The sequence below is a fragment of the Felis catus genome, chromosome F1 (assembly GCF_018350175.1).
Source record: "Felis catus isolate Fca126 chromosome F1, F.catus_Fca126_mat1.0, whole genome shotgun sequence".
NCBI classification, from domain to species: domain Eukaryota; kingdom Metazoa; phylum Chordata; class Mammalia; order Carnivora; family Felidae; genus Felis; species Felis catus.
In genome coordinates, this window is record NC_058384.1 from 27,670,846 (window position 1) to 27,684,977 (window position 14,132).

General features: G+C 50.9%; 2 protein-coding genes across 2 annotated transcripts in view; one reads left to right on the forward strand and one right to left on the reverse strand.

Moving 5' to 3' along the window:
• Positions 1-2,778, forward strand: part of ACBD6 (acyl-CoA binding domain containing 6) — a 214,935-nt gene extending 212,157 nt beyond the window's left edge. The window contains exons 8-9 of the mRNA XM_019821774.3: positions 1,117-1,246; positions 1,471-2,778. Coding sequence (XP_019677333.1) covers positions 1,117-1,246; positions 1,471-1,474 — 134 coding nt within the window. The 3' untranslated portion in view covers positions 1,475-2,778. The remainder of the gene's footprint in view (positions 1-1,116; positions 1,247-1,470) is intronic.
• Positions 2,779-4,118: 1,340 nt separating this feature from the next.
• Positions 4,119-14,132, reverse strand: part of LHX4 (LIM homeobox 4) — a 46,489-nt gene continuing 36,475 nt past the window's right edge. Inside the window, exons 4-6 of the mRNA XM_003999287.5 lie at positions 11,756-11,910; positions 11,238-11,409; positions 4,119-9,059 (exon numbers count right to left, since the gene is read on the reverse strand). Of these exons, the coding sequence (XP_003999336.1) occupies positions 8,665-9,059; positions 11,238-11,409; positions 11,756-11,910 (722 nt within the window). The 3' untranslated portion in view covers positions 4,119-8,664. The remainder of the gene's footprint in view (positions 9,060-11,237; positions 11,410-11,755; positions 11,911-14,132) is intronic.

The window sequence follows — 14,132 nt, forward strand, 5'->3', positions numbered from 1 at the left end:
AGGGAGCTGTCAACTTTATAGATGTTTGTTTTTCTGGAATCATAAGCTAGTCCCAGGTGACTAAAATATGAAATTTAACCCCGAAGTCCTTGCCTGGGCTTTCCATTGCTATGCTGAAGCCATCTGTTGAAACGTATTTACCATTTTAACGACGTTTTAAAAACACTGCTTATTTCCAGCTCTAAGTGTGTGCCAAGACCACTTTTTTGGGCCTGTATTTTATCTTTCAGGAAGTAATTCCCAACCTTTCCAAAATCCCTAAACCCCTCCCAACCAACCGGAGATCCTGGTCAAGGGTTGGCAAGCAAATGGGAGAAAGACAAACCTTTAAAACCAAAAGCAAGGGACACCTGGGTGGCTCAGTTGGTTAAGCGGCTGACTTCTGCTCAGGTCATGATCTCCCGGTTGGTGCATTCGAGCCCCACATTGGGCTCTGTGCTAACAGCTCAGAGCCTAGGGCCTGCTTTAGATTCTGTGCCTCCCTCTCTCTTTGCCCTTCCCCTGTTTGCACTCTGTCTGTCTCTCTCTCCCTCTCTCTCAAAAATAAACATTAAGAAAAATAATAAAAATAAAAAACTTTACCCAGATCTAGAGACAGCCCAGCCTGCATCAGTCTTGAAAATTCTGGCCAGTTCAGTGGTCTGCTGAACAGCCTGAAGTACAAGTAAGTCATGTGGGAACGTTCTCCTCCTAGGAGCCCCCTTCATCAGAAGGAAAAGCATGGATCCTGTCAGGGGTGTCCTGTGACTCGTTCGTTCAATTACAAAATAACACACCAGTTAATAGCACACCAAAATCTAATGTTTGTACTCAACGGGGAGACGGACAAAGGAAAAATCACCTAAGGAAAGGGTCCTAAAAGAAGATCCCAAAATCACTTCGGACAAACACGGGAGAAGAAAACGAATACAAAAGTCCTAAAGGGACGAGTGCCACTTGCAAAAGCCCACACCCTTGTTCTCTAAAGTTTTTGTTTACTAGTTTGGATAGGTTATTTTTCTATTTTTATTACTCCCTTTAATATAATAAAAATTTTTCCTTTTCCTAATAACTTGGCCCCACTTTATAAACACTGGACTTTTTGCTGCCTCCTAACTCACAGTGTTTCCCCAGCAGCTGTGGCCACCGCCCACGTCCCCAAGGCAGCGAACACCCAAGCAAGCACCCAGTCCAAACTCCATGGCTCATCACCCCCTGCACAGCGGGCAGAGGACAGTGTGAAGAAGGGCACCAGGGATTCCAAATGGTAAAACTGAGATTGCATCCTTGTAAGGAGGTGTGGCAAAGGGATGCAACAATTTTAGACTATCTGATAGACTCTTTGATATTTGATGTCAAATATCAAATCTAAGGAAACACATTCAGATATGCTGAGGATCCCCTTTCATGATTTTACTTCTAGCTTGGCAATCAGTTAAAATTTACAACACACCGATTTGCCTTTGATCTCTCATCCTTTTCTGATTTCAGCTGAGTAGAATCCTGGGCCTGAGGAGAAAGAAAGAAAAGCAGTGAAAACACAGACTGTTGAGCCTTCATGTGTTCTGAGTTTGTGCCTTACTTCACTCTTTCTGGCCAGTGATTTCTTTCCTATATTCTTCAAGCAGTCGTCTTTTTTAAAGGCCACTGTCAGAAAATCACATCGCTCAGGAGCTGGTTTCTAGTGACTAAACCAAAAAACCCCCAAAAAACCCACACCAGATCCCCTTCTTCCTTTGTGAGCTGAGAACACGTTTTATAATCCCAAAAAGTTACTAGACTGGCATTGTGGTGGAAGCTGTGTGCGGAGAGTTCAAAGTGGAGATCCATTGATTGTCAGCCTGATGCACTCAGAACGAATGATGGTGGATCGAAAGCAAAGACAATGTGGACGGGCTGGTGACGGGTGTGAGAATGGAAGACTAAAGACAGGGTGTATAGTGCACACACTAGCAGAATTCTCGGGCCCCATGTGCCTCAGGAATACGCAGAGGAGTCACTGAATCAGCAGCAGAGCCCTTCGTGGCCACTGTGTGAATTCCCCTCGCGACCATCCGAGGGGCTGGGCCCCCGGGAACGGCATCTCCCGCACTCCTTGTCCAACACCCCCCTCCTGCGCGATGCTCTCGTCTCCACCCGGCCCGGGCACATTTCTCAGCCTGACAAAGTACTCACCACGGGAGATGATTTGGCAAAGGACCAAAATTCCCTCTCCTGACAGCAGAGATTTGGGTTTTGCCCCCAAAGACCTTTAAGTCCCCCTAGAATCTCGCTGGGTGTCTGCCCGGGAGGTAGTGTCTTTCCCGTGTAACCGGACAGACGATAGAGCACAGCATATGTCTAGGACTTGAAGGAGAGTCACGGCAACCTGGCGTTGGCATTAGACGGAGAACTCAGGAGTCTGGAACCCAGCCCCCTACCTTGGACCGAAGCGAGTCGTTCTTGTGGGCAGGGCCACACACAAAATATGTTGCCGGAGAAGCCGGCACTTACCGCCGTCTGAGGCATCTCAAAATGTTTCACCGAGCGCCTCAGGACAGCAAGTAGCTGATGTGACGACTGAGTCTTCGCTGCCCATTCTCCCTTCGCAGACTCTAGCAACACTGGCCGGTAGGGCTCTGCAGTGAGCGATGTTCTGTGTCTGTGGGTCCAAATAGTCGCTACTAGCCTCAGCTAGCTACCGAGCACTTGACATACGGCTGGTGTCAGGAACCAAACTTTCAGTTTTATTGAATGTTTTTCTGAGAGAATGTTTTTATTGAATGTGTTTCTGAGAGAGACACAGTGCAAGCAGGGGAGGGGCAGAGAGACAGGCAGACGCAGAATCCAAAGCGGGCTCCAGGCTCCAAGCTGTCAGCATAGAGCCTGACATGGGGCTCAAACTCACAAACCGATCTGAGCCGAAGTCGGATGCTCAACCGACTGAGCCACCCAGGCACCCCTCAGTTTTATTGAATATTAATTTAAATAGCCACATGTGCGGGGACGCCTGGGTGGCTCAGTCGGTTAGGCATCCGACGTCGGCTCAGATCACGATCTCACGGTTTGTGAGTTCGAGCCCCGCGTCGGGCTCTGTGCTGACAGCTTGGAGCCTGGAGCCCGCTTTGGATTCTGCGTCTCCCTCTCTCTCTGCCCCTCCCGTGCTTGCACTCTCTCTATCTCCCCAAAATAAATAAATATTTTTTAAAAGGTTTTTAAAATAAATAGCCAGATGTGGCTAGTAGCTGCCATACGGGACAGTGCACCTCTGTGTGGATCTTCTCTTCCACCAAACAAAACTAATCACTAATGGAAAAGCACTCTGGCTTCTCCTAGATGGAGCCCTGTCTCTGAAGAAATGCAAGGACTTCAATTTTTTTTTTTTTTTTTGATGAAAGAAGCTTGTGTTCCTTTTTCCATTCCAGCTAACATAACCCTGCATGCTGATAAAGCCTCTTGCAGAGAAGAAATCTGAATGAAGATTCTTCTAGAAAAGCTTGTTAAGGAGCACTGATGACTCTGAAGAGGTGTTTCTATCCCTGTGTCCACCTCTCACCCAACTATAAATGTTTGCACATACTTTCTCTAAGGACAAAGTGTGTAAGGGTGAAGGGCTTCTAAAATGCAACAGGACTGGGGCCCCTGGGTGGCTCGGTTGGCTGAGCGTCCGACTTTGGCTCAGGTCATGATCTCACGGTTTGTGAGTTCAAGCCCCGTGTCAGGCTCTGTGCAGACAGCTCGGAGCCTGGAGCCCGCTTCGGATTCTGTGTCTCCCTCTCTCTCTGCCCCTCCCCTGCTCATGCTCTGTCTGTCTCTCTCTCTCTCTCAAAAATAAATAAATATTAAAAAAATAAAATAAAATGCAACAAGACAAACATTAACTAAGATCCTGTGGTCAGTGGGTTTTCCCTGCCCATCCCTAAGTCGTGGAGCAGAAGACTGGGCCCCAGAAAACTGCTATTCGAAAAACCAGAGCACTTCCTGTCATCAAACCTTTATCGAGCACTTCTGGTATTCATGGCTGTGAGTAGTTCATTCTGAGTTGTATTTTGGGTTTCGTTTTGGTGGTGAAAGGGTCCCACGTCAGCTCAGCCTTTTGTTTTAATTATATCAAGAGAAAAAACGTCCAGAGAACCAAATGAAAAGCAAGACACATCAGCTTCTAAAGAATTTCCATATTTATTGGACATAGTGTTACCATACACATCTCATGCCAACACACAGGAGGCATAGACAGACAAACGCACCAACTTCTGTGTTCCAAAGTCACATGGCAATAAATAAGGATGGGTGGGTCCTTTTTTTTTTTTTTGTCTTTGTCTTTTTCTTTTTTTTTCCAGGAAATGAGGCTTCATTTCTTTTTAACTGTACAAAATTTACACTGCAAAGGGTGAGGGCAACAATCCAGAGCTTAGGGGATCTGGGGCTTGGAGGTCTGAACGCAAGTCCAGAGCCGCTTTCTGGGCCCCCGCAGCCCTGAAGCCACGTGTTTGGCTGAACACAGTCCTCAAGCGGGGAAGTACAAACGATTCTTGTCTCTAGGTGGGCAGCAGACGAGAGTGGGGGTGTCCTTCTCTGTCCACCTGTGCTCTGCCTCCCTAAGGGAAGGAATGCTTGGCGCACCTCCCAAACCTGCAGCTGTCCCCTCACCGGAGCTAGCAGCATGAAACTGTGCTTTCCGTGTGGTCCTACCAAGCAGTGTGTGAATGGGATGGCTTTGCTGCGCTCTCTCTTTTTGGCTCCAGTCACCATGGTAGAGCAGTGGGAGCAACTACTGCGAAAAGGGCCAATGGACCAATCCAAGAAAGAGAGAGCCAGTGATGTGCTTTTTATTCAGCTTCAGCATGCCCAGAGCCCTTCAGCAGCAGGCAATAAAACAAAACTCATTTCCGCTTAATTGAATTTTTCTTCATCTCACGGTTTCCAATTTTTAAAGTGCAATGTTTCAAAATGAGCCACCTCGGTCCTTCCAGACCCTGCTGGCTAAGGAGGTATGGTCATTACTTCCGTGGTTATAACCGAGTTGTCAGTAGTGGTGCGTGGGAGGGGTTACACGGGGGCGAGGGTGCCCGACAGCACGCTGTCATGGGGCCCTTTCGCGGAGCTGAAGCCTTCAAGCCCCTCCTGCGAGGAGGCAGTCGTTTCAAAACAACCAGCTTGAGCTTCAGAGGCATTAGTGTCTTTTGTTCCACAGATTTCTTAGACTTTTTGCAATGGGAACTTAACTATGAAGATCTGATGGCCCCAGTAATCTTACTAGGTTTCATGTTTTACTCTGGCAAGGAAACAAAAACAAAACAAAACAAAACAAAAAACCACAAAGTTTTAGAGACACTCTCGAATGCTTTTCTTATGTCTTAATGTTGTTCTCTTCCCCTGATGTTTTACTGCACTAGGCTGCAGGAATCATGTTAACCAGTATGTAGTTTTCATTTTACATTATATCTGTAACTACCAGACGGGGCAAGAAAGAGAAAGCGCGAAGACTGAGCCGAGTTTGCCTGAGTCGCCCAGCAAGTCCCTGAAAGGACCCAGGCTTCCCAGCGACGTGATTTACCCAGAGGGCCAGCTTCACCCTTGGGTTTGGTGTTTCCTCTCTGCTTCTCTTCTCAGCAAATGTAGATTCTTCCATAGCTCCTCAGGTCCCATTTTTGCTCATACCAGTTACCCCTGGAAACTTGGGGGGGAGGGTTTGTTGGTTTGTTTTTCTTCGTGTCTTTAATTTGCTCCTGGATTCAGAAGCCGCCTACCCCTGGGGTCTATCAGCCAAGCGCCGCAGATAATGGTTGCTAGTCAGTTGCTCTCTTAGAGCCAAAGACAGATCCGAATATCGTAAATGCCTTTAGAAGTTCTCGTTTCACTTTAAAAATTCCTATCATTTTAGCCAGGAGGAAACAACCCCCATGTAGCACCTTATACCTCAGTAATGGACTATTACTATAATATTAAACTATCGCCCTCAGGAGCAATGGAGGAGTGCCCTTCAGAGAATCTCAGGGTGATGTTCTATTCTTCTCCCTCTCTGAGCCACAGAAGAGCCAAGGAATAGTGTTCGCCTGCTGCGGCTCACTGATGGCACCGGCCCATCCGTATGCTAACCTTACTTGCAAGGAGATACACTTAAAAGCCGAGGCCTGTTAATGTGGCTGTACTTCTAAATGAGGCACTAATGTTCACTGCTTTCTGGGGAGGTGGCTCTAGGGCACTTCGTTCAAGCTCTCCTGGCTTTCTGGGAGTGCTCCCTCAAGGGTTCTTCAAGCCAGCCAACCCACCAAAACCAAGGAGGCTACTACCACCGGCTGCACTGCTCACTGAGGGCTGCAGGAGACTTCTGTTATTAGTAGGAATGAGGACAGCGTCCATTCTTCCACTAGCGGATCAGGAGTGAGCATGATGAACTCACGTACAAAAACAAAAACGGGTCAACTTCAGGTGATCTTAAAAGCCCAATGTCATACAGAGGGGGGCATGTCTCTAGAGAGTCCGCCCTCCCTGCACTGTGCTCACCAAAAATACGAAGTGCCTCTGAGATCGTGTGAGATACTAGGCCAAACAGTCCAGCCGAGATAGTGGTCTGGGTGGGACGGTGTGTCACTGGTTCGTCGCCCAGCACCGTCTCCTCTGTATGGTGAGCAGCCGGCTAAGAATCGTGTGTTTAAGCAGCCGTCCTCCAAAGAGACAGTTGTGTCTTCCTTTCCTTCACGTGGCTTATCAGCTTGCATGTGTGCCCCTGCCCCCACTGCCAGGGCTCACACTACTCAGGAATTCCCAGCAGCGGAATTGGCTAGGCGTAATACACCAGCATCCCTACACCTGGAGCCTCCGGACGTCTACATTTGTAGACTCTCCAAGCAAAACTCATAGCAATTGCAGCACCCCACAAAATAAGGGTACAAAATCCAAATGGAGCAGAGAAAACGTGGCATGAAGGCTGATCCCAGGAATTTACTATGTATTTTAAAGAAGCTGGACGGACCTCAGTTTCATTCCTGGAAAGGAATTTACAATAGATGCAGCAGCCAAAGAGGAAGTGGTTTTTGTCTACCATTAGCCCACCTACCACGTGCCTAAACCCTGTGGTCCTCAAAAGGTGATGAACCGTCCACAGGAGGAGGGGCCCTTCGGATCTCTGGCCCCATCCCTTCAGTGGAAGAAAGGCAATGCCGTGTCACCCTCTCCCGCTCTCTGATCTTGATTAAGAAAATGGAGGCCAGAAGCCGGAAGAAGCAAACCAGCATTTCCCAAGGGTACTGGGAGAAAGCCTGCCTAGCTAAATTCCAGCGTGCACACGGACAACTTCCTGATGGACAGAGGTGGAGGTTAGGTGCGTAACACCAGGCACTTCCCACAGAAGTGCAGGCTGCCGCAGGGGTGCAGCTGAAGCAGGGGTCGGCCTCGCCCTCTGGGTGATGGGCTAGAACAAACCTGAAGGCTGAGAGTCCACACAGCCACCGGCTGGAGAGCTCTGCCTCTCTGAGCACAGGCCTGGAGCACCAGCAGCCCAGAAACCGGCGGCCCGAGGACCACTTGGAACCCTTTGGATGATCCTAGGGCTGCTCCCTAGTGACCCCTCCCAACCAAGAGAGGCCGAAAAGCATTACTAGTTCTTGCAAGATACCAAAACCATCCAACCGAGCTGGCTACCACGGTGGCGAAATCTCTCCTTTTTAAAGGGCTGGGAAGGGTTGGCTGCAGCTGGGGTGGGCTTGCAACCTCATCTACAGCGACTCCCGCAAACGGACTCCGTGTCATTTCAGCCTACAGGATGGGGAGCGCTGGGAGGCGGCCTGCTGACCCGGCTAAGCGGACCGCACGCTCTCACTGATTGTCGTTCTGTTCTCTCCGCATTTTAGCTTTGATCACTTTGTACCCCTCAGCCTGTCTTGTGGAATAAATGATAACGAGCAAATTAAAAAGGCACACTGTGCACCGAGGGGACTCGTCGGGCAGTCACTGTGATGGTCCAGGGCCACTCAGCTCCGGCCTGAGTCACCTGCAAGGAAAACCACTTCTTGCCATCAGGGATTCAGTGACAGGGATGGGGTTTCTTTAAAACCAAAACTGAGAAGTGTTGTCTGCCTTGGACTTCTGGGCAGGGAAGAAGTCACATTTCTCACAGCAAAAAAAAGAAGAAGAAGAAGAAGGGGACATGTATTCAATATCAAACGGTGGCCATCAAAGTTTTCACTGACCTTTAATAAGTGACTTTTTATTTTCAAAATTAGAGTTCAATAGGGTGGTCCAGAAATCACTTTTATTGTACTCAAGGGCCGTGATGCCTCTGCCTCAGGAATCTCAGTTCTGGTGAGAGCAGTGGTTCGGGAAACATCTCACGAGACACACCAGTCGGAGCAGAGTTCCCAAAGGCCAAGGTGGCCTGACGGTCACCGCGTGCTCCCAAGCACTGAGCAGCCAAAGCCTGTAAGCAGGGCAGGGGGCAGGGGAGGAAGCCACCAAGCAGCACCCTAGCGCTCTAGGCTGTGCGCCCCTGTGCCATGTTCTGAGAGGAGGCAGTGTTCCCACCACTTCCCCAGGATAACAGTGCCCTAGTGTGGTCTCTCGACCGCCTAGGGATCAGCGGAGGACTTCCATTGAAAATAATGGAAATTCACATTGGTGCACTTTTGATCCTTAAAAGGCAAGTCTCTTTCGATCCTTGAAGATATTCTCTCAAGCCAGGACGGGTAGGGTGGGGAGGAGAGATGTTTAAAAAGGAGGATGATCCATTTCATCGAGCCAAGAGGCTGGGCTAGTTGGAAAGTCGGGGTAGCCTACACTGCTTCCTGTGGAGATGTCAGAGGTGGGTCCCCCAGCCATGGCTCTCAGCGTCTGGCTTACTCCCTGCCCTGCGTGCGCAATGACGCCCAAATTACTGTCCACCGTGTAATCCAGCCCATTGAGCAAAGGAGCGTGGGATGGCAGGGACGATATGGAGGATGGAGACTGGGGGATTCCATAGGGGCTCCCATCCCTCAAGTCCTGATAGGATTGTCCTGTCCCGTCCATGGAGAAGCTCCCATTCATTAACTGTCCGCCTGTAACGTCCCCCACGTTGCCATAAATCCTATTGGTGTGGCCAAGTTCTGAGAGAATTTGATCCTCTGTGGACAAAAGAACGGAGATTTATTGTCAGCCGCCAGGACTCCAGTGGTCCCTGTTCTTCACAACCTAGGAATACACATGACCGAGAAAGAAGCCCAAAGACGGCAGCTGCCTCGCTGCCGCGCGTGAGTCAGACACCAGCGTGTCCCCCACAGACTGACCCGCATCAGGGGGGGAAATAAGAAACACCTGCAGAGACTAAATGCAGATCCCAGAAGACGGGACAAATGTTTGGGGAGTTTGTTGGTCCCATGGTGCTCGTGTACTAAGATGGCTACAGTAACGAATAGGAATGCCTGAGGTTTGTGGGTCATATGTTATCAACCTTACCAATGGAAACTACATGCTGACAGGATTTAATACGAAAGCTTTCAAGCGGAGAAAAGGGCTTGGTTGGGTTGGTTGGGAAAGACGCAGGCCCACGTGGTAAGGATAGCTGAGGACCACTCTTAGGCATGTGTACGAAAATCCATCTCTGTTCCACCTGGAAAAGAGGTTCAACGGCAAAGGACTTGGTTTCTCTCTCTATCGAATAAGCTCTTCACTGGGGACAAAGTGTTGACGTGAGGAAGGCAAATGGTCCTTCTTGTTTTTTGATGAATTTCATTAAGGGTTTCTAATGGAATCTGTGCTATCTAGAAGAATTCACCTCCCCAACAGAGGCGAGCACTTTTAGTCTTAAGAAATGAAGAGTTCTATAATTGCCCAGAGAGACCCCTGACGTGTCAACCTGGGGACCCAGCTGCACCCAACAGAAAAGAGCTACAAAGCAAGACTTAACAATCCTGCCTGCTCCAGACATTGATTTTGCAGCTCAGATGAGATTAAATGGCTTTCCTAACCCCACCAACAGGACTGGAGGGTGAGCATAGGCCCTTGAGCCCTTCCCCGGGCCCCGCAGGGCAGGCCTCTAGAGTGAGCCACAGTCCTCTCGGGGCATCGCGCCCTGGTGGGCAGCTTGTTCTGTCCTCTGCCCCCCAACCTCCTCTTCTGTTCCCACCCCGGGCCTGTGCACCAATTCCCATCAAGCCTCCCCAGACTGGACTTCAACACGCATTCCTTCTGAGGGCCTGCCCTAGGCCTGCCCCCTGCTCCAACCTGAAAATGCGAAGGGGCGAGGAGAACTCATGCCCTTTAAAAGGAAGCAGAGAGACGAAGGCTCAGCTCCACTGGAAAACAGCCATTACTTGGCCTTTTGCCCATACCTGTCATCCGATATGGCAGGGCCCTCTGTGGGGGCCACAGGCTCGCTGTGGGGACAGTCATGTCTCCGACTATAAAACTGTGCTGAGCTTCCCCCAGACACATGCACGGTCAGCTGTGTTCACTGAACCCCACAACACCACTGTGAGGTGGGCAAGGACGCAGTTCATCCCCATTTACAGAGGGGGAAACTGAGGCTCAAGAAAAGTGAATCGGCTTGAGAGAGTCACAATCAGCAACCAGACTTCCAACCCCCAGCTCCCTACTCTTTCTATCCACCCACGACAGAAGACCTTCCACAGCTGAGGACTCAGTACATGAGAACAGTTACGGCTTTTTGCAAACAACCTCCGGATCCGAAACATGCAGGAATTTGCAATTTTGCTGATGCACAAATCTGAATGTAGCGCATGCTGCGAAGCTTATGTGCAGGGGACAGGATGAAGTGAGCAGTGGGGGAAGGGATTTCAGAAGCGAGGCCTGCCCCCTTCTCACAGGCACTCACAGTATTGACTTCCCAGGGCGTGGGGCCTCTAGAGCATGTCCTCCCCAACCACCACCAGGAAAGGAGAGAGGGGTCACTCTGGGGGATCCCGGGAGGGAGGCCCGTGCCCCTGCAGAGGAGGGAAATGCAGGGCTGAGACACAGCGGTCTGTTTACGGCTTCCCCCGGGCTGGTGAGAGAGAGCCCCAGTCAGCAGGAAAGGAGGGAAGGCCTTGGGGCCCACAGGCCTAGGGCACCCGGCTTCCACATTTCAGCAGCAGAGCTCTCTTGTTCCCTACTCCTTGTCCCCCTGACGCGGCCTCCACCATCCCCACCACCGCCCCCCTCCTTTGCTGCGAGTCGCAGGGAAGAGCCTATGTGCTGGAGGCAGCCGTCAAGGCCTCAAGAAAGATCCCTCCTGAGCGTCAAGAATCACTGTTTCCCAGGGGCCTTTCCTAAGGCCTCGGCCTCGCCCCTCCAGCCCTGCTCACCTCGGAAGCTCAGCTCACTGTCACTAACCCCACAGTCCTCGGCAGAGCTCTCCTTCTCCTGCTTGCTGCCTCCCCGGCTCCTCTTGACGCTCTTATAGAACTGCCCCCAGCGATGCCGCCCCGCGTCCTTCTTCAGGCGCTTCTCCTTGGCCCTTCTGTTCTGAAACCAAACCTGCCGCACAAGCAGAAGGGACACGCTCGGGGGGTGTCCGCCGCAAACCCAGAGCCCCCAGGGTCCCCAGGACAGGCAGCTGGAGCCAGGCCCTGAAGCCTCCGTGGAGTTCAGGGCCAGGAGGGTGATGTGTCCACGACTCCCTCTGCCTGGGCCTCAAGGACTCTGTCCCTGTTTCCACAAGCTGCCCCGGGTCACGGCCCGAAGCCCAGCTCCCCCGGGGCGCGCCCTGAGCCTCGCCCTTGTAGCGTGTAGAGGGCACAGGACACCGGGGCCCTGTCCCAGGCCCAGCAGGAGGGCGCAGGCCTGGGGCCCCGAGAAAGCAGAGGAGGCCAGGGCGTCTCACCTGTACGACCCTCATGTCCAGGCCGGTCTCCGAGGACAGCTGCTCCCTCACGTGCCGGGCAGGCTTGGGGGAGTTCTTGTAGGCGTTCTTTAACGTCTCCAGCTGCTTGGCTGTGATGGTGGTCCGGGGCCGCTTCGCTCCGGCCTCAGAGTCATCTGCGGTGAAGACCACTCCTTACAGGGCTCTGCCTGCCCGAAGCGGCTGGGGCTCGTCCCCCTTCCTCCTCTCCTCACGCAGCCCTGCCCGCCGTGGGCAGAGCCGCGGGCAGGAACGGTGAACGACAGAGTGGCACGGTCCCCACCCCCACGGAGCCCTCTCCTCACCACGGGCCCTCCCGACTCACAGGAACATGAGGACAACAGTCCCTCCCTCACCTCCCCACCCTTCTCAGTCCCCCGGGGCTCCCACCAGACCCAAGGTGCGCAATCCCATGCGCTTCCCTGTCCTGGCAAACACTCTGATTGGACGTCCCTGTGGATCGGCAGCTGGGCTGTGAAGGCGAATGAGCCAGGGTGGGTGAAGTGCGTTCTGGGCCGCCCCAGACGCCCCTGCCCCTCCTGCCCGCAGGCCCCTTCCCGGTGGCCTCCCTGGGCTCAGCAGGGGTGACCCCTAAGCGGTGTTCATCAATTATGGGTCAGAACGCGTGAGCGGGTTGTAATGTCAACCGAGAACCTTTCGAGGAAGTAGGACGGATGGGATGAGACGGGACAGATGAGGGCAAGCGTCGCTTCCGGGACTTGCTTAGTGCTCACTGTTTGAATAGGTGTGGTGAGCTGAAAGGTAAAATGAGTTCCTTACTCTGGGTCACAGCCAAAATTTTTAGAAAACCACCGGTCTAAAGAGTGCTCAGGACAACATACTGGTGGATCAGCCTTCAGTGGATTCTGAGCAGAATACTGTTAGAGGCTGGTTTGTTCAGTCAGGCACAGAGGCGCCCGGGTGCAGTCAGCAGCACACAGCCAAGTGCAGACGGCTCATCTCCTCTCCCGGCACTAGACTTACACCCATCCTCTCTGCATGGCATCCCCGAGTCAGCAAAGAGTAGGTCAGCCACCGTGTCCCTGGCTCTCTGGGTTTTCTGTGCTTCCTCCCCTGTGTGTCCTATAAGATGTCTCTACTACATTCCCACCCTGTTTCTCTCTTCCTTCTTTCCCATTCAAGAAAACCCTCTCTTAGGAACAACAATAAGCCAATGTTTGCTAAGCACTTACTATGTGCCTGGTGTGATCTGAGAACTCTGTGTGCATTCAGTGCTCACGACAGTTCTGAAAAGGTTTTCTTGCAGCCCAAAGACTTGGGCTCAACCTTCTTGTTGAGTTGAGTGAGTGATGTGGGCGAGTTACCTCCCCACTCTGAAGCCTGGGGCAATGCCGTCTGCCCTAAGTTGGGCAGCGTGTTGTACAGCCCGAGTCCACACTGCAGTCATGCACACAGCAGAGGGAGGACGAAGTCCCTTGTCCTCTCTTCTCCTTGGGCTGTTTTCTCCTCTAGCAGGGCTATTATCATCCGCAACCCCCTGCCACCCCATCCCTCCCTTGGAGCCCTGGATCCAAAGAGAAAGGCTTTTAGAGCCATCGTGGGAGAAACTGAGGAAAGCCTCCAAAACTCTCTATATTTCAAACTCTGTTATAAGGAATCAATCCCTTCTGCCCATATTTACAGAGATAACAGCATGCCGGCATTTGATGCCAGTATGAAATAGTGCACTTTAAAAATACCTGTATAGGCTTTAGATATAAAATTTGAAATCATAAAACCATCAGAAAATTTTAATTCATCAAGAATTGCCTAATTTTTAAATAAGCTGGCCTCGTGACTTAGAAATTGTTGTCACCATGGCTAGATGGCAGTGCCACTGGGATATACCCGTCATCCTGGGCTGGTGGTGCCACTGGGATATACCTGTCATCTGGGCCGGTGGCCCCTCTGTTCAGAACTGCTGTCTACGTCCATAGGACTTCCTTCTTGCGATTATGGGAACTATTATGCTGTTATTTTAACATTCACTGTTATTATAATTTAAAATCTTTTTTATATCCTATAACAATGTCATCCAAGTATTCATTAAGTAGTGGTGGCAGTGCTCATGCTGAAAAATGTACCCAAAAATCAATAACTTTGGTACGGAAGTTAAATGTGATAAAACGCTATGAGGAAGGCCAAGCGAGACCATGATATCCTAGGCTGTTAATTTAGGAGAGAGCATTCTGCAAGGTATTAGAGATAGTGCTGAGAAAATAAAAAGTAGCATTAAGGCAAAGATACACTTCACCGGTTATGGATTTATGTGCTTCCAGAATACATCCCCCCCTCCTACTTTTTACATTAATTCCTATGGGAAAATTAGTCTTAAAATATGTTAGTTTTGAATTATGCA